This window comes from Pinus tabuliformis, chromosome X (genome assembly GCF_031772625.1).
Source record: "Pinus tabuliformis cultivar Carrire ecotype Pingquan chromosome X, CPIR1, whole genome shotgun sequence".
NCBI lineage: Eukaryota > Viridiplantae > Streptophyta > Pinopsida > Pinales > Pinaceae > Pinus > Pinus tabuliformis.
The window spans coordinates 1501320466-1501340355 of NC_142308.1; the positions used below are offsets into that span (position 1 = coordinate 1501320466).

Below are 19890 nucleotides of genomic sequence, written 5' to 3' on the forward strand. Positions count from 1 at the left end.
TACAAGGATTGAAGAAAAACTTGGTGTCGATCGCGATGCTGGAAGACAGAGGCTATGATGTAGTCTTTAGTAAGGGAAAGGTTTTCCTTAGACACATCATCACGAGACAGGTGAAGCAGATCGGTTCACGAGTCAAGAACCTGTATGCTCTTGAGGTTCAAGATGCATGCAAAGCCTTGAGGAGCAAGGCAACTGTTGGAGACTTGGTGGTTGAGAGGGAGAGTACATTACCTCTCAACATGCAGCGCCAGAAGAAGTCTCAGACAATTGTGGAGGAGCCACAACTGGTGAAGCAGCTTCAGGAGGTTTTGGAGCAGCCACAACTGGAGAAGTCGAGAGGAGATCGAGTGGAGGCATCCACTCATGTAGAGACCTCTAGTAGGGGGAAATTTCGAGCTAGGTGAGCAGAGGCATCACATGCATCCATACCTCTAGGTAGGAGGTGGGGGCAATGTGGAGTGACAGTCCCAAGAAGGCTGGAATAGGGGCAGGATCATTGAGGTACCCAACCTTTTTTATTAGACCTTGCTACGGGAGCCCCAACGAGGAGTAGCAGGATTGGCTGAGTGGGTAGAGGCAGATGCAGATGGAGTGGCTGAGAGAGCTACAGTGCAGGAATCCCAAGACAGTGCAGAGCTAGCAGGCTGCAACAATGCGAGAGGCACAAGAGTGTTGCACCAGTGTAGGATGACATAGAGAGCTGTGCAACAGTGCGAGATGCATGGAGTCTTGCAGCAGCTCAGAGGTACAAAGGGAGCACTTGTCAACAGACTAGGGAGATTCAACATTAGAGTATGTTTCTAGCCCAACAGAGAGGTTAGTTGGGAGTTTTTTTGTTTTTAGAGTTGTTGGAGCGTCCACACTTGGAAGAAGTGTTGCATGCAGAACATTCCAAAGGTTCAGGATCGGGTTCGAGTTGAAGCCTTTCTTATTGAGAGGGAGTGTTGAAAATGGAAACAAGAGATGCTAAAAATAGAAGTGCTAAAAATAGCACTGCTATAAATAGCAGTTCAGGTACCAGTGTTGGACTGAGCAATAAGGAATGCTCTATCCTGTAGCGAGACTATGCTTTCTCTTTCTTTCAACTTACCTTGCTGTCCCAGTCCCGGACCAGTGTAACTAGGTCATCGATGAGTGCTTCAACAGGTGCTTCAATGGGATCTGGGTCTTGATCTAGCTCGCTCGGGATACATTTCGTCGATTCTATACTGTTCGTCGGAAATTTTGTTCAAGCTCATTCACCAATTTCATTTTGTCCTTGGCAAAAATGGAAGTGCTAGAAATAGCATTGCTGTTTTTAGCAATTCGGGATAGATTTGTATTTTAGTTAGTCCTTGAACTAAAATAGTGAAGTAAAATTTGAATTTGATCTTAGCAGCTGTTTGTAAATTAATTAATCAATTCATCTTGAATTAATTAGCTAAAGAAAATCAAACATGAAGTCTATGTGGGGACATGCAACAATTTCTCCATTGATTGAGGAATTTATCCATCAATTAAAGAGATAATAATGAGTTGTAATTAGTTGGATCAGTTAACTGAGTCAAGTCCAGTTAGATTAATTCAAATAGTTTGGTGAATTAATTGTGAGGTCAGTTAGTTAATGCTTGCATGCATGTAACTTCTGCACTTCAAATAACTGAATATTCTCTCATAAATAACTCATACATGTTAGTTCAGACAGAGACCCAGTTGAGATCAAAGGAGGGACACTGTACTATCAGTTGGATGGATTTTTCCTATAAAGGAAGCTCATCTATACAGAAGGATTTATCTCCTTCAGGATTGCGCAGTTACTACTGGGCCAAATGAGCAGTGTGAGGTGGAAATTCACATGTGTGGAAGCACTGGACCCCAAGAAAAACTGCACAAAGAAATAGGAGGCTTGGCGGGAAGAGGAGAAGGTTTGTGAGAGGCCTTTGACTATCTAAGAGCAGCAGAGGGATTATACTGGGAGCTGGTTGCTTTCCAAGCTAAGGATTTGTGTAATTTTGTGACTATTTTCCACTTGTATGATAATACAGAGTTGGGGTTTTAGGTTGAGGCTTTCCCCAAGTTATTTCTTCTGTGTTATGTGTGATTGATTTCTCATTCTTAGTTATATGTGTTCTCTTAATCTTGCTCAATTCGATTAAGCTTTCGCAAAGTGTTGTAGAAGTAGATCATGTATTGTGTTTTAGTATATTGCATAATCCGTTGATCTACAATGGGAATTTCTACAAATTATTGTTGATGTTATTACCTTATATTTAGCCTAAAAATTCTCCTTTGCTGAGGTATGGGGTGGTGACACATGGGACTTCTCTAGAGATTGAAAATTTGAGGAGACAAGGGGGGGATTTTTTTTATGAGAGTTATCATTTTGAATTGTTGAGTTCTCACTACTTGAAGCGCACTTTTGGTCACACCATCCTCGATTGGGTCTTCGTTACTCTTGGGATCTAGACGACCCCTTTGAGGAAGGACACACATTATGAAGATGCTTTGGTTGCTGATAGATTCTACCCCTGAAAGCAATGTTTTCATAGTCTAAAGGCTGAGAATATTTCTTTTCAACCCACTTGAGGATAATATTATCTGGCATTCCTTTTCTCAGACCCAATTCAACACATATACAAACGAATGTGTTGAAACCAAAAGCCAATCTTTCACCCAACAAAGCGACCAATTAAATCTGCCATTTTTTTCCAGGATGTTTGGCTGGATCCATTGGAGGGGTAAGTTTGGGAGCCTTACCCATGCTAGAGTAGCCAAAAATTTCATGGAAGGAGGGTTGAAGTCTGGAAACCATGGTTGTAACGAGAGACCAACTAGTCCCTAGAACCATGGCCCTTGGTAGAAAACCCTCTTCCAATCCTCAAGATAGCTACCACAAAATATCCTTTCGAAGACAATAGTAGCTCTAAATTTTGGGACCATTTTTTATGAACCCAGTGCTGGAGGGCAGAAGTTGGGCGGCCAAAAACCATTGAAACGACATATAATGATCTACTGCTTATAATATGCTACCTTCATCCTTATTAATATCTCATTCACCTCTATTGGTGGTGTGCATGTTGAATGTTCCACCATGAAATATTGTTTTGATATATTCTTTGGTGTGTGAGAGATGGAGTCTAGTTATAGGACATCTTTGAAAGACAAGGGTTTTGATGCCAAAGATGCCCCACCACCCGTGGCACCTCCCCTTAAGCTTGCCACAATAAAGATAGTGGCATCCCTCTTAATTCCATAATCTTTGAGAGTTTTTCCCATCATCAGTTGCCTCCCTCTGTAGAGAAGCCTCACTTCTTCCACTAGGATACCTGTCTGTTGATGCATGCTATCAGCTAGAGCTCTCACTGCCTTCGATGCTAAGACTGTAAAACACAGGGAATCACCAGACATGGACCAAACACAAATTGGAAATTTTTGTTGCTCGAGGTCCCCAACTCCAATCATTGTTGGCTCCAACACTGGCTGGGGACCTCTGTCAAACACTTTTCTGACATCCTTACCACCCTTATAATTTCTAAGACAAAAACCATCCATACACTTAAAGAACACCCACAACCAACGATGGGTAGATAAAAAAATTTGCATCTAAAGCTCCACTACCAAAGCCAAGATGAGCTTCTCTACCTTGACAATGCTTCTCCATGAATTCTAGTATAACTGAGTTGCAAATGGAGGACAGAGGGGGGACGGAGACCATCCCCACCTCTCGGCTTGAAGGTCGAAAAGAAAATTCCCACTTCAACAAACAATTCTCTAGCCAAGGGGTAGTAGAATCGTCAAATCCTGTTGCACAAACCAAGCTTCCTTGCACAATGCTCTCCATTGCCATCACTATTTTCCTTAAGATTAAACCTAGCCATTACCATTACAATGTCGAGAATATATCTTGCTTCAGTGTCAAGTAAATCTAGGGAACATCACTCCCATCCCAATGGTCTCCGAGATACTTCACAATGAATGAAAAAAACCAAACATAACTTCACAATTTCACATTTATACTAACAAGTCTAATATGCAATGTCGCTGCTTAGTACTTACCTTTTATGCAAAAAGTAATTGACAGTAGAAGTATAAAAATTCCCCTCATGCCCATGCATAAAGATCTTAAATTTTTTTAATTATTAAAACTTATGATTTACAAGGTTCCATTTTATAAGCAAGATTATAATAGTTTAGATCTTCTTCAACTTTTGAACTCAGGTTTCTACTTTAAAATATTAAAACAAATTTTCAAAATATTAAAACAAATAAAATTGTTAAAGTTTTTACGTAGGGTGATTTTTATAGTTGAATTCACAAAGTTAAGATTCAATAAGTGTTTAATTAAAACAATGAAATTTATATTTTGCAATTAAATTATTTATAACAAAAATTTACAAAACAAATAACATCAATTGACTTTTGTTTGTTGTATATATTCTTAAATAAGTAATGCATATGGAAATGCTTATAAGTGTTTGCTTGTATTATTTGACAACTTGATATTTCAAGGCCTTATATGACTCCTACACAAGTTGCCAATAAAATTAAGCTAGCTATTAAAGGTAGGTAAATATGTTCGAAAGAAAAATATTTAATATCATAAAATCAAGCTAGCTATTAAATGTAGGTAAAAATGTTTGAAAGAAAACACTGTATAATATTAAACAGAGACATTATTAATTATGAAAAGACATGTTGACTAGGGGCATACCAAAGAGCTATAAAGATTTACAATGGAGGGGACATTGTTTTTCTTTATCAATACATTATATTATTTTGAAATATGTTGTTAGTAAATGAATAGTTAAGCTTTATACATTTTGTATTTTTAATGAAAAAACAATAGAAAAATATTTATAAGTATTGGAAGACTTTAAGTTATAGTTGAATTCGCAAAGTTAATAAGTGTTTAATTAAAACAATGAAATTTATATTTTGCATTTAAATTATTTATAACAAAAATTCACACAACAAATCACATCAATTGACTTTTGTTTGTTGTATATATTCTTAAATAAGTAATGCATATGCAAATGCTTATAAGTGTTTGCCTTATATTATTTGACAACTTGATATTTCAAGGCCTTATATGACTCCTATACAAGTTGCCCATAAAATTAAGCTAGCTATTAAAGGTAGGTAAATATGTTCGAAAGAAAAATATTTAATATCATAAAATCAAGCTAGCTATTAAATGTAGGTAAAAATGTTTGAAAGAAAACATTATATAATATTAATATTAAACAGACACATTATTAATTATGAAAAGACATGTTGACTTAGGGGCATACCAAAGCGCTATAAAGATTTATAATGGAGGGGACATTGTTTTTCTTTATTTTGAAATATGTTGTTAGTAAATGAATAGTTAAGTTTTATACATTTTGTATTTTTAATGAAAAAACAATAGAAAAACATTTATAAGTATTGGAAGACTTTAAGTTATTAATAGATTAGATAAGTAATAAATGTATACTATAATATCATTTCTAATTAGAAATGAATTTATGAAGGTAAAAATCAATTTCGATAATTTTTTTTTTTATATATATATAAAATTCTACTCAAATGTTGAACATCTATCTAAAAAAGTTGTATTAATGTAGGAAGATTATGAAAGTAAAAATCAATTTTGATAAATTTTTTCACATATATATAAAATTCGACTCAAATGTTGATCATCTATGTAAAGAAGTTGTATTAATGTAGGAAGAGTCTCAAATGCAACAAAAGTTTAAAAGAAAAACTTAGATTGCATTTACACAAATATCTTTATATTGATATAGAAAGTGATAGACAATCACAGATGTGTTTGTTGAATTTTTTTGTAGTTGTTGCAATAATATTGAATCATAGTAGTAAGACTTAAAAGAGATTTTATTAAAGATTTCCCATTATAACTTAGGAATATTTTATTTTAGTGAGATAATAATTTTAGATGTTTTTCTTATATTAGATTATATATGTTTATATATATATATATATATATATTAAATCACCAAAAAGAATATCATAAATAAAATGTTTTAAAAACGCAAATTTGGTAAATTATTTTCAAAAATTACACATTAATTAATAGTCAAACATGAATTTCACATACTTACTTAGAAATGAAATTTTTATAAATATTAAGATTTGATATGTGTACTATTTTTCATAAATATTGAAATTTAATATATATACTATTATGACATTTAGTGACATATATATTAATTTTTAAAAATAATAAAATTTTCATAAATATTAAGATTTAATGTGTACAATATTTTTTCATAAACACTAAGATATAATAAATGTACTATTATAACTATTAATGACATATATATTTTTTTGATTTTTTATTTCTAAAATAATACAAATTTATTTATAATCCCATGAAATTAATCATTTTATTTATATGAACAGCTTAAAAAATAAAAATTCAAAATTCAAAATTTATTTTTTATTTCCTAAATAAAATTTATAAAGTCTTTTTAAAAGAACTAATTAAAAGTAAAAGCATTCTGTATATAAATAATTACAATATAATATAACCTGCTCACGGATCTTCGAAACCCTAATTATCTGTGAAACCCTAATAAGATTTGCGAACAAGATCTTATTTATATCTGAACATCCCTTTGCTGGTCGCAGCGATTAGCGTGGTGGAGGAAGAGAAGGCCAAGGGGGTCTTGACATCAGGTCCTCGATGGTTTATTTACGATATAATCGATAAACCATCGCGGGCAGATGTCACGAGCACCTTCTCCTTCGTGTACTTGGATTGACTGCTAGTCACTGTGTACAACCCAGAATGGCAGAGAAAACTTGACTTCTCAATCAGAAGGAACTATTGCAACAGCCTCTGCCCTTCCGGTAGTTTTTTAACTTCTGTTTCTTGGTAACTTTATGTTCAATGGCTAGCATAGATCCCTAATCTATTATGGATAGATGAAGAGCTATCCTGTCATAAATCCATATTATCCCGGATTTATTGGATACTCAAGAGGTATGGTTTTATACTTTTGTAATGTTTGCACTGCGCTTTTTAATCAGTTTTGTTGGATCCAATGTTAAAATTGAGCTACATTAAAGTTAAAAATGAACTTATACTAGACTGGTTGTTATTTTTATTCTCTTTGTTTTATCTTGCTTATGTTTAATAGGTCCAGTGATTAGGGTTTACATGGATAGATGCAAAATTAAGATGAAGCTTTTATAGTTTAATAGAACCTAGATTATAAACTACTAGTTATTTACATGCAGTAATTAAAGGTCACATAAGTACGGCAAATTAACCACCTAGTGCTGGTTATACTCTGGGCAAATACGCATACTAGGATCTTCTCCATCCCAGGTTGTCTCTATTTAGTTATGTGGAATGCATGTTTGGTATTTTGGTTCAGAATTATATTTATGGGTAGGGGTTTTGCAGCAAGTGCAGAACAAGTAATTAGAAAATTTGGGCACATATCCAGTGGTTTGGATAAGAAGCTTTACCATTTTGAACAAACAATATTATTGCTTCACTAACGCAGCCAGGAGGTCAAGGTCGTAGGCATTTTGGGTTTTGGTTAGAAATAAATAGAACCCTCGGAAAGCAAATCTTCAACTGCAGGAGATCAGATTACAAAATCTTGCTTGTTGGTTTACATAAGAGAAACTACAGGTATGAGTTCGTTAACATTATTGCAGAGTAAAGTTTTATAAGGATTTCGCTGTTGTGGATGGACTAACGTATAGAACAGATTAAGGTATAGCGATGCTGAGATGCCATCTCTCATGTTTTCAAACTCCCATAATTGTAGATGATGTGGCTAACATATAGAACAGATTAAGGTATACCGATGCTGAGATGCCATCTCTCGTGTTTTCAAACTCATCATAATTGTAGATGATGTGGCTAACGGTGGAAGGGAATTTTTCCTTCATTGTCCGTCGTTCTAGTAGCTTAATTTTAGTGATATTGTGCAATCATGATGTTTTTACCATCACATGAATCGTAAAGTCTTCCATTTTACAAGTTCACAATCCTGAACAGAGAACATTCTCAAGAGGTTTTTGCCTGCACATCTTCGAGAAACCTCATCCTGTAGTTCACATAGTTAGTTCCTGGACTCTGATGAGTTTCCCTAATTGCTCAAAGTGCTCGGGCAGTGCTATTTCATGGAAAAATGATTCGGATTATTGGAAAGCCCCAGTTGGGAAAAATATCCAAGGTAATTCCCATTCCCAATGATATACAAAACAGATTTCACGTTACCTGTGACACTGTAAAACAGATTTCACGTTACCTGTGACACTCTTGATGAAGAGGAGAAATATAGGAGAAATATATACTTCTCTTTGTCTATTTGCTCTCTTCTTTGCTGCTATGAATGTTTAGGGTTAATGAGCTTGTTATCTAGTTAGAAGCTTCAAAACAAACGACTGCAGAAGAGGCCCTTACCTCCCAATCCATATGACCAGAATTTCAGGAAGAGTATTTGTGATTCTAAGTGTTCTTTTGTTGCTTTATTTAATATTTTCTATATGCTTATGCTTAAGCTTTGTCGTTTGATAGATGTCTTTTGTTCATGGATTCATTTGGCTTTACTTGATGGTTTGGATAGATTGCACAATGTAGTTAGGCACTTAAAAATGTAGCTTAGAGAAATCTATTTTTAAGATGTATGTCCAATATATAGATATAGATAGTAAAGGACATCCTTTTTGTACAAGGGTTGTCCCTAGATGCCATAAGATCAAAGCTCCCATTGTATTAAGATGTGTCCATGTATGGGATAAGATCAAATTTCCCTTTAATCTTATGGGATGAATATGAGAGAGAATGGAAACTTTATTGGAATTTGGAATCCTTGCACATGGTTGGAACTTGTATTTGAATTATTGTTTCTAAAAATACAAATAATATATTTTTTTTTGTTTACTTTTTTTTTGCTTAAGCAAGAGACGGTGCTTCTATTAACTTAGGTAAAATCTTTTTTTACACATGTTAAAAAATGCAGACACAAACCCTCTCAAAGGGGAGTGAAAAAACCCAATTTACCCAACAAAATCCTCCAAAAATCAGACAGAGATAGGGCCTAGACTGCCCTGGAACTAAGAACAGGCCAGTGGATCCAAGGTCCGCTCCCCAAAATCGACCGAAGAACAGTCATCAAACAATCCAACAGTCAAGAAATGACTCCTGCAGGGGCGAAGTCACCAAGAAACACTAGAGTTGCCTGATCAACGCTGATCGTTGATTTTCTTTTCTTGATCCAACGGTTGGAGTCCATATCGCGCAGCCTAAAAAGCCCATTGAATACCTCGTGATGAAGACAGTTTGCTTTTTCGGTCCTTCGCCACGTGTTGCTTCTTGAATGGAACCGCTGGCTTTTCCTTAAAACCGTCTTTGGTTTGGAAGGTGCCTGATGAAGGTGGGAAACCATTAGTGGTTTTATCTTTTCGGCCCCACCAACATGCACACCAAAAGGTGGTCGTTGATCTTCACTCTCCAGATCTGATGGCCACAGATCAAATCGGACCACACACCTGCACACGAAAAACCTTAAAGGTTGCACGATCAACGCTGACTGTTGATCTGTTCCTTTTGATCCAACGGCTAGAGTCCATATCGCATGGCTTAAAAAGCCTACTGAATACCGCGCGATGAAGGCAGTTTACTTTATCAGTCATCCGCCATGTGTTGATTACTGAGTGGAATCGTTGGATTTCCTTTAAAACCGTCTTTGGTTTGGAAGGCACTCGATGAAGGTGGTATTCCACTAGTGGTTTTATTTTGTTGGCCCCACCAACCTGCACTCTAAAAGGTGGCTGTTGATCTGCCCTCTCCATATCTGATGGCCACAGACCAAAATGGACCACGCAATTGCTCACGAAATACCTAGTGATGAAGGCAGTAATCACTATCCAACCATCTCCACATGTCGCCTTTTGAATGGTATCGCTTGTCTTCCAGGAAAACTTCTCCCGGGTCAGAGGTTTCGAGCAATTTTGACCCCAGTAATTTCTTCCATTGACGTCTTTGTCTTCCGTGGAAACATTCCTCCTGTGAATAGTTATCTTCCGTCTTGATAACCTACTGTGCATCTCCGCTGATAGGTTGTCTGAAGCGAACTTATCCATCATTTTCATGGAGTAAAATTCTGTCTCTTGATTTTTCCAAATACTGCTGTCGGTCGCTGAGGGCCTAGATGAGCATCCCTCCTTTCGCCTGTCATTTGTTATCTCCTCCCACTAGCAGCACAAGTCGATATGCTTGTTTTGTACCCCCTCATTGGCAAGCCAGTCCACAACTTTGTTGGTGTCCCTGCGAACATGCACCAACCTAAGAGTTCTCAACATTCTTAGGTGTGCTTGGATTCTTTGGTAGACTTGCAAAAGCCGCTAGTGTTCTGAGATTTTCTCTGGAGCAACGCCAATATTTATCCTCTTCACCGAGTTAATGACTAATTTCGAGTCAGCCTCAGTGATGACATTGTGAATGTTGTACTTGAGCAGTATTTCCAAGCATAATTCCATCGCCATGAACTCAACCATATTGTTGGTTGCTTTTCCTAGATAACTGTGGAAGATGACTTGTATGTTTCCTTCCTCATCCGTCAAGACCCCTCCATATCCTACTTCTCCCGGATTCCCTTTTGAGGCCCCATCTATGTTAAATTTTAAAAAGCCATGTGAAGGGGGTTACCATGAAGACTTTTATGCTGAGGTATTCTTGTTGGTTTGCATAGAACCCTGAGGGGGATGAACCTTGAGCTCGAACTTCTCCAATATTCTGGCCTCTCTTTGTTCGATGGGTTTGCTAGTAGCTGCACCTCCCAGGATATGAATAGTCTCTTTGAGTTGTTTAAGGATTAGCTTAAGGATGCTGCTCACCGGACTCGCTTTCTCCTTGAAAATCCTATTGTTGCGCTCCTTCCAGACATTCCAGATTATGAATCCTGGGGTCAGCATCTAGGCGGAGTTAATGATCTCATTATCCGAAATTTTTTTCCGCCAATTCTTCAAAGTAGTAATGATGTCATTTACATTTCTATCTGTCTGCTCGAAGACTTCTCCAACCCAATTCCAAAGTATTGTAGTGAAAGTGCATCTATTCAGGAGATGATTTGTAGTTTCTTCCTGTTGTCTACATAAGTGACATCTTGAGGGGCCAACAAAGCCTCTTTTTCTTAGGTTATCCCATGTTAGAATCTTGCCCTGTTGAACCAGCCACTTGAACAATTTGACTTTCATCCAATGAGGATTTTCCCAGATTTCTTTCCACGTCTTATCAGTGTTTGGAAGGTTAAGCCCCGAATCTATCTTTTTGGCTTCCTTGAGGTTGAAGAGACTTGCCTTGTTCTTTCCCCATCTTAGTTGATCGTTCAAGTTTGAGTTTAAGATTTGTCTCTTGTTTAAAAGACCTTTAAGGGCTATAGCTTGAGTATGCAGCGTGCCCATTCCACTGTAATATGGAAGTTTCCATGTTCTCCATTTCCCATTGTTCCTTGATTGGTCCCAATAGTCACTTACCCACCTTAATCCTTTGTTGATGGTATCGGTGTGAATGTTTGCTAATTCTTCATTTCAGAGATTGTCCTCTTGCTACCAATTATCCTCCAAGAACCAAGCCAGGTTTCCATTTCTGATCTCCCAGAAATTGTGATTTTGGACTAGGGCCCTATTCTTCTATGCCCTATTCCAAATTGCAAAACCTTTTACTTGTCCTGCCATTCTAATTAGATTCTTCTCCTGCCATTCTCTAGCATATTTTTGCTTCCAAAGTTTTGCCCAGGGGGCTTGTATTTCTTTTAGCCATCTCCACCAGATTTTGGTACCAAGAACTCTGTTAAGAATTCCTGGGTCATGAATACCCAAGTCACCATGGGACTTAGGTTTGCATACTCTGTCCCAAGCCACAAGGGCTCATTTCTTCTTTTCTTCATCTTCCCCCCAGAGAAAGTCTCTCTGAATGTTTCTTATATTAGTAATTACACCAGTTGGTGTTGGAATGGCAGATAGCATATAGATGGGGATACTTTGGAGGATAGCCTTAGTGAGAATTAGTCTCCCTGCTAGATTTAGTGCTCTATTTGTCCATTTGCTAATCTTATCTTTTAGCTTACTAAGAATAGGCTCCCAGATATCCTTGTGTAGTGGTTTGTCACTGAGAGGAACTCCTAGGTACTTCGCAGGCAGTGACTCCCTTTGAAAGGCGAAAATTCTAGAAAGATTTCTTTGTATTGAAATATCAGTATTGAAAAGGAAAATCTTTGATTTAGTAAGACTTACCTTTGTGCCTGTTGCCCTAGCAAACTCACTCATAATTTGTTTGAATGCTTTGGCTTCCTTGACAGTGGGTGTGCCTTGAAGCATAGTATCATCCGCAAATTGCTGATGTGTCGTCCTGTCCCCATCTTGAGTGAGTCTCAGACCCTGAATTCTCCCTTCCTCCTTAGCAGCTTTGATTGCTCTCCCTAACCCTTCCATCATTAGAATGAAAAGGAAAGGAGAAAGAGGATCTCCTTGCCTGAGACCTCTAGAAGGCTTGAAGGTTTTGGAAGGAGAGCCATTGAGAAGAATTGAACAGCTGGCGGTGGTAACTAGTGCCATAACCCATTTAATCCAATTGTAATCAAAGCCGTAGGCTTTTAATATTGATCTTATGTACGACCAACTAAGTTTGTCATAGGCCTTTGCTATGTCCAGCTGCATTATCATTCCTGCCTGTTTGTTGGTAATGAGTGAATGAACCATTTCATGTGCTTGAATTATATTATCTAGAATTTGTCTTCCTTCAACATAGCCCGTTTTCTCCTCTGACACTAGGGTTGGGAGGAGTGGTTTGAGACGATTGGCAATGACTTTGGATATAATTTTGTATATCACATTGCATAATGCTATAGGTCTAAATTTGTCTGGAGAGGTGGCCTTTTGCTGTTTGGGGATTAAGGCTATGAAAGATTCATTGAGCGCCTTTAAGACCGTCCTAAATCTTTGAGAGCCTTCCACTGCCTCTAGGATGTACTGTATCACTATCCTCCAACACGCTTTGAAAAAGTCCAATTAAAGCCATCCATGCCTGGTGCTTTCCCATTTTGCATCTCTTTCACAGCTTCCTCAATTTCTTCCTCTATTACTGGTCTGTTGAGATTGTAATTATCTTCTCTGGTAACCAATTTAGGAATGTACTGAGTAAATCTTTTCGTAAACTGGTATCTGTCTTCCGAGGTTTCCTTAGCAATTTTCTGAAAATGCTGGAGTAGAACCTTCTCCATCTCTTCATGAGTGTTTCTCTCTATTCCATGCTGATCTGTAAGTTTCACAATTCTATTGTTGTTTCTGTGAGCTATGGTGGATCTGTGAAAGAATTTGGTGTTTCTCTCCCCTTCTTTAATCCATTGTACTCTAGATTTCTGTCTCCAGAATATTTCCTCTTGAAGACATCTGTTGTCCCACTCCTGCTGGAGTGACTCTGCCATCTCTTTCCTTTCATCTGTATAGCCTTCTGTGATAAGAATCTGGTTTATTTCCTTTAGTTTCTTTTCCACATCTCCTTTAGCTTTGAAGATGTTACCAAATTCCTTTTTATTCCACTCTTTGAGTCTACCTTTAATGTGTTTGAGCTTGCAGTGTAGAAGGAACATCTTTGTACCTTGAAGGTGAAGCTCTTCCTTCCACCATTTTTCAATGTTTGTGAGGAAATCTGAATGTGTGAGCCAAGCGTTCTCAAACCTGAAGGGGGTGTTCCTTGGTTTACCAAAAAGAGAAGCTTCCAATTGGATAGGCCAGTGATCTGAACCCCCAAAAGGTAGTATGAGTGCAGTAATGTTGCTTCCCCTGAGAAGAAGTTCCTCTAAAACAATAAATCTGTCCAATTTTGAGGCTACTTGGGTAGGGCCCCCTCTTTTGTTATTCCAAGTGAAGATTTCATTGCTTGTTTCGCCCCCTCTTTTGTTATTCCAAGTGAAGATTTCATTGCTTGTTTCCATATCAACCAATTTCATATTGGTGATGAAGTTCTGGAAGGCAACTGAGTCTCTACCGAGTGTTCTAGTTCCTCCTTTCTTCTCCATGAGTGATTTTGTTATGTTAAAATCACCTCCAAAAATCTAGGGTAGAGCTGGGTATCTCTTCTTCATATCCTCCAGTGTTGTGAGGAGTCAAAGTTTGTCCTCCATTGGCTGCAGACCATAGACATTGGTGATCATGTAACATTGTTTGTCACCCACCGGTTGGAAAATCAGAGAAAGGTGATGTCTGGATGCCTCCACATCAATCACACCAAATTTCTGTGGATCCCATAGAGTGAGAATGCCACCAACAAATTTATTTGCCTTGACTTCAAGGTATTCATATCTATTTAACCATTTGCTATGTTTTTCGCGGATCCTCTCCATTGAGCATTTTGTTTCATGTATGAATACTATGTCAGGTTTTTCCTCTCTGATCCTTTTACCTAGATTCCTCTGTTTTCTTCTGTTCCCTAGTCCTCTAATGTTCCAGGTTGTGATTTTCATTGAGTTGGGGTTATAAAGGAGTAACTGGGAAGGTCTTTCATCCTTCTAGAGTCAATCATGAGTTTGCCACACTCTAGTAGTAGTTCTTTTTGTCTTTTTCTTCCCCCCCTCTTGCCTAGATTCTTTGTTAGTTTTCCTGTTATTAATCCTATTAAGGAAGTCCCTTTGTTTTCTTGGTTGTCATGTCTTCTTTTGACTCCTGTAGCTGTTTGATGTGACTTGTTAAGGAATATCTATTGAACCTTGTCCACATCCTCCCGAGGGATGGAGTTTATTCCCAGGTTTCCTCCTTGTTCTAGAAACTTTTCCAGCTTCTCCCTTTCCAGGATCTCCTATAAGTCTTGATCCTTTGTACCACTTTCACTTTGAGTCATTTCATGGTCTTTTTCTATTTCCATGGTACTCAAAGGGTCCGTCGTGTGTTCATTCTGTTCTTGAGTGAACTCCATGCTAGTCTCTTTTCCTTTCCCCGTTGTTGACTGATTCTCTGTACTCTCTTGATCACCTCCATTTGCTTCTTTTTCTCCTAAGATCTCAAAATTGTTGTAACTTTTTGTTTTGTTATCATTTGCAATAGGGTTCTTTTGCGTCTTCCTCCCCCCTCCTTTTCCTTTTCCTCCCACTTTGGTGAAACCTGTCTGGTCTTTCCCTTTGCTGGTATTTAGGTTTTCCTCCCTTCTATTAAGAGGACAATCTCTGGATAGGTGCCCATGCTCATGACATTTGTGACATCTGAACGGGATATGTTCATAGTCAACTGTTTGAACCCATTCCTCGTCATAGACTTCTAGAATGACCTCATTTGGAAGGGCTCCTGATAGGTCCATCTGCACACATATATGGTCATAGGATATATATTTTCCCCATAGAAGTTGCCTCTGAAATTTTTAAGAAATGACCTAATTTATTGCCTATAGCTTTTAAAGACTTTAGCATCAAGTAATCTAAAGGTATGGAGTATAGTCTAATCCATACCGGTACCGAAGTGAAGGTTTCTCGTTCTGGTACGAAGTTCATTGTCCATGGCCGCATATAGAGACCAACAGCTGCAAAGAAGTATGGTCCTCCAAAAATCCTGTCTCTGTTTTCCATGTTTGTAAACACCACAGTAAAAAAACCTTTAGATCCAAGATGTATATTTAACTCCCCCTTTGGTTTCCAGTTGTATTTTATCCAGGTGTACAACGCTTTCTCTGATGGCCAGATTCCCATAAATTTGCATATGATGGCATAGTTTGCCATGTGATCCCTCTGTGCTTGCAGAGCTAGATCATTCAGAATAACCCAAGGTTTAGTTATGGTTTTGGGTTTACATGGCCCCATCTTGGCTCTGTTCTCTGTTCCTTAACCTCTGTCTTCCTCTTTCTCCTCCTGATGGTCTTCTTCGTGGGCCCCTTGATCTGCATGGGTTTTGCTGCCTTTCGCCTTCTGAGTTTCAGTGTTTTTTGTCTTGACCTCCAAGGGTTGTGGAGGTTTGTTCTTTTTCCCTCCTCTTCCTCTGTTTGCTACCATATTATTGTAGGAGGGAGTGGAGCTCCCTCCTCCCTGTGCCTCCATGGGTGCTTGTTGCCCTCTGTCACTCGCTTAGTTAAACCCTAGAACTCTTTGCGGAGTCGACAATGCCTAACACTTAGAAGATTTTTTTTTGTTTACTTACAAAAGCAAAAGAAATGTATATTTTTGAACATCTCTTGTTTCCATATTTGGCTGTGAATGGTAATTGGGTCTTCATAACTTGAATGCAAATATAGTAAAAATTGTACAATCACATAAGAACACACTAGGTTTTGAGCTTTGTGGATCTTGTTGCTTCTCTTTCGTAGGAAATAGGAAGGAGTGTGCAAGGAAATAAGAGTTGGGATTAAGCAAGAGGTAGGGAAAGTCAAGGCTCCAACATGGGAACAATTATGTGCTAGAGGGCAGATACCACGCAATGATCAAGGTAGAACAAGACCAATCACTCTCAATTGATCAATGTAGGACAAGACCAATCACTATCAATTGAGATTAGTGAGAAGAAGCAAAACACTTTCTCAGAGACATTGCTTTGTAATAAATCCAATTGGTCAAGAACAATCAATAAAATACCACAACAAAGAAATCAAGTTTTCCCTTTTGGGTTTCTTGGGTAAACAAGCGTGTCAATTTGTGTGATGTGTTTTTATCTCTTGCTATTTTCCACTGCTTATAAATTGTTAAGAAACTCTGTATCTTGGTGGAAGTAAATCTGGTTTTAGTTTTTAGTTGCCTTGTTTTCACTTATTCATCTAAGTAGTTGTAGAGTTTCAAGAGAAAATTAACACTGTGATAATAATAATAATAAATGGAATAATATTACTAGCAATTGTCCCAAAAGGTACAAAGAGAGGCCGATAGGATTATTAAATTATAATTGTTGAATTTCACTAAAAGAAATGTTGGTTCAAGTCTTCTTTAAATACAAAATAGTTACGACTGTAGAAAGTAAATTTACTTGCAAATCCAATACATCAAGATTATGTAACCCATAAAGCGCATCTGGTATACTTCCTAAAAGTTTATTATTGCTAGCATTGAAAACAGATAAAAGCCCTACCTTGGCAATCTCAGATGGAAGCTTACCTGAAAATCTATTACAGTCAATTTGTAGGTTAGATAAATTTCTAGCATTGCCAATATCTTTAGAAATGCTTCCTTCAAAGCTGTTAGAACTGAGATGTAGCAGCGAAACTCTTGGCAATCCCCATTCCAAAATAAAAAATATCAATTTTTTACCTCAATCATTTCTATTCCAAAATATTTCAGAAATCAAAATAAACCCTGCAAATAAAAATGCAAACAAATTAACCTACCTAGAAGTATGTTCTCTTTTGCATTGCATTTATGCTAAAAGGAAATGAAATGCAAAAAAGCAGGGTGATATTGCATATGAAAATAAATGGATAAAAAACAGGGTGATATTGTATATGAGAATAAAAGGATTTGGACTTTTCTGTATATGGTGTTTCAGTTTCAATGCCAAAAATCTGCTAGAGCGGTTAAGAGGAAAGCGCTTAATGTTTGTTGGATACTCAATAAGTCAAAACCAATGGGAATCCATGGTCTGCATGCTTCAAGCAGTGTTTCCTAGCAATAAGAAAACTGTTAGTCAACAAGCTTCAATATTCAAGGCCCTGGTAAGCTGATAAATGTAGTTTCCATGGATAGTTGTGCATTTGATTATATGGTGAGTAATGAAGTCTTCCAATATTCTTTCTCTTAATAGGATTATGATGCTTCTGTGGAGTTTTTCTGGGCTCCACTTCTGGAAACAAGTTTAAGAGTTTGACACAAGGTACACCATAGTTATTATGATTAAGTTGGATGCAAAGTTGAGTAGAGTTGATATGTAAATATAGGAAATAAATATATAGTATATGGCAATGCCCACCACACTCATCATCAGTGATTTAGTGCAGACAATGCCATGATTTTGAAACAGGGAAGGTAGAATAATTTGATACATTCTCTTGGATTCATAAGATTTCTTGTAAACCTTCTGTGTGCATTTCAGAATCATCGTTCAACGGTACCAGAGAAAGAGCATACTTCTCATTCATAACTATATTTCAGTAGCATCCAAGAATAGCATAATATGCAATTTTAAATATAGCTGCTAATCTTGCAGCCTGCTATTATTTTATTTATATCTGTTGCAATGTTTGTTTTTCTTGCTATGTCATCTCATTTTGAACTAAAGGAACAGGTGCTTACGACATTTTCAGGCTATACAACTCACAGGAGGCTTACAATTAAGGCCCGAGTCATAAGAGATGGAAATCTAAGCACTTCATCAAGTTGGAGGCAACCACATGTTTGAGAGATCCAGAGTCTGCAATGAATTCACAGGATCGAGCAAAAGTATGCTAAATTTAAATGTAAGTACTTGTTGGTTGTCAGAATATATTTTCTCACTGCAAGAGGGGCAGTTGACAGCAAAAATTGTCAATTTTGATACAGATTCGATTGCCATGCAGTACCATATTCTTCTACAGTTCGTTACAGTAAGGTTGGAAAATTGTAAAAGGAAGGTGACTTAGCAAAGGCTTTGATGATGTCAACATCATAAGAAGGCCAACATTTCGCTTTGATGTCTTGGAATAGCCAACCATCAAACATGACCTGTAATAGATTTCGAGTCGAGTTGTTTGATCTGCCTTCATTAGATGCCAGATAGTGGCAGGGCCATTGAATTATGAATATTTTTCCCATATGCACCAAACATAATTTACAGGCTAATATAAGAAAAGAATGCACAAGTGCCAGTGTAGGATGTAAAAAGCTTATCGCATAATTTTTCCAGATTGTCCAAACTAACCACTAGCACCTTTCTTATTGATGTTTACCACTTTATAGAGTATCATTCAAAAGCATTATTGGCCATCACAAACTTCCAACATACAATTTTATGATAGAATATGAATGTTTACATAGGAACCATTTGTATCAGCCTAGAGGTCTTACTTCGCTGCCATGGCCATTTGTTGTCGCTTCAGAAAATATAGCACTTTCATCAGGGTCATAGCAGCAGCTTCATTATTCATGTTATGATGCTCTCTTTCCAAGACATCCTTTTCTTGCTCAAAATCTCTGTGTAATCAGTCAGAAAAGAAAGTATCTAGAGCTCTTTAAAGGAAGCAGTTTTGCCAGATGATTATCAGAGAAAAAAATTGTTTGTATTTCAGGTCCATATCAACCAAACTACAGATCAAATCTTTACCTGCATCCATTTTTTTCGCTGATCCGCTGATTCCTAACCTACCAACAAACAAGGTAATAAGACTATTTATTTTGTATAGATAGCTGAATTCAGAATTTTCTTTTAACTTTTTTTACTTTCATTAAAATATAAAACAGCAACAAATAGCTATTGTTAAAACTCTGATGAGAGAAAAACTTTAGGTATACCCCCGGATGCCTTACATGTAAAATAGTACCAGTGATAGGGCTTTTAAGGGGCAGAGAAACAGATAATGGAGTGATGGCTCCTACAGAATCTGCGAGGTTGATGGTTGTTTCACCAAGGAAACCAAATCGAGAAGAGCCCTGACAAGTTGCAGAAATTATATTTAAACAAAAGAAAAACAAATCAGAATTGCTTTAATGTTTTTGTGTTCAAGTCAATATAATGGTAAATATTCAATTATTTAAAAAGGATTAAAATGTATGTAAAAGATGAGAAATAGGCAGTACCGTTGATACAACAAGGTTGTACATTTTTTCATGATAATTCCCAGTTTTTGCATCTTGCTCGAGTCTTGTAGTTACAAAAATTGCATCAGTCCTGGTACCTGAAATGAGCAGGACAATATATGTTCATTGTAGTTTTCAACTATGAAGAAACTGTAGAAGGCTGATCAACACAATGCTAGTTCAAAGTTAATAGAAGTTAACATAGATGCAT

At 37.1% G+C, this 19890-nt stretch overlaps 1 protein-coding gene and 1 long non-coding RNA gene across 2 annotated transcripts; one reads left to right on the forward strand and one right to left on the reverse strand.

Annotated features, from left to right (window-relative positions):
• Positions 1 to 6542: 6542 nt before the first annotated feature.
• Positions 6543 to 18363, forward strand: LOC149145727 (uncharacterized). Its single transcript, XR_016264882.1, has 2 exons — positions 6543 to 6834; positions 18212 to 18363. It is a non-coding gene; the product is annotated as an uncharacterized LOC149145727 (long non-coding RNA).
• Positions 18364 to 18931: 568 nt separating this feature from the next.
• Positions 18932 to 19776, reverse strand: LOC149145728 (uncharacterized). Its single transcript, XM_089449770.1, has 4 exons — positions 19680 to 19776; positions 19410 to 19532; positions 19207 to 19244; positions 18932 to 19076 (listed from the first exon to the last, which is right to left on the reverse strand). The coding sequence occupies exons 1-4, from the start codon at positions 19701 to 19703 to the stop codon at positions 18947 to 18949; spliced, it is 315 nt and encodes a 104-aa protein (XP_089305896.1). The 5' UTR covers positions 19704 to 19776; the 3' UTR covers positions 18932 to 18946.
• Positions 19777 to 19890: the final 114 nt, after the last annotated feature.

Excerpts from the sequence above, each read along its gene's own strand:
- LOC149145728 (XM_089449770.1), bottom strand. The coding sequence starts at position 19,703 with ATGTACAACCTTGTTGTATCAACG. Across the intron at positions 19,533-19,679 it reads ACAACCTTGTTGTATCAACG|GGCTCTTCTCGATTTGGTTT; the intron begins GTACTGCCTATT and ends GCAACTTGTCAG. Across the intron at positions 19,077-19,206 it reads AGCGAAAAAAATGGATGCAG|AGATTTTGAGCAAGAAAAGG; the intron begins GTAAAGATTTGA and ends CTGATTACACAG.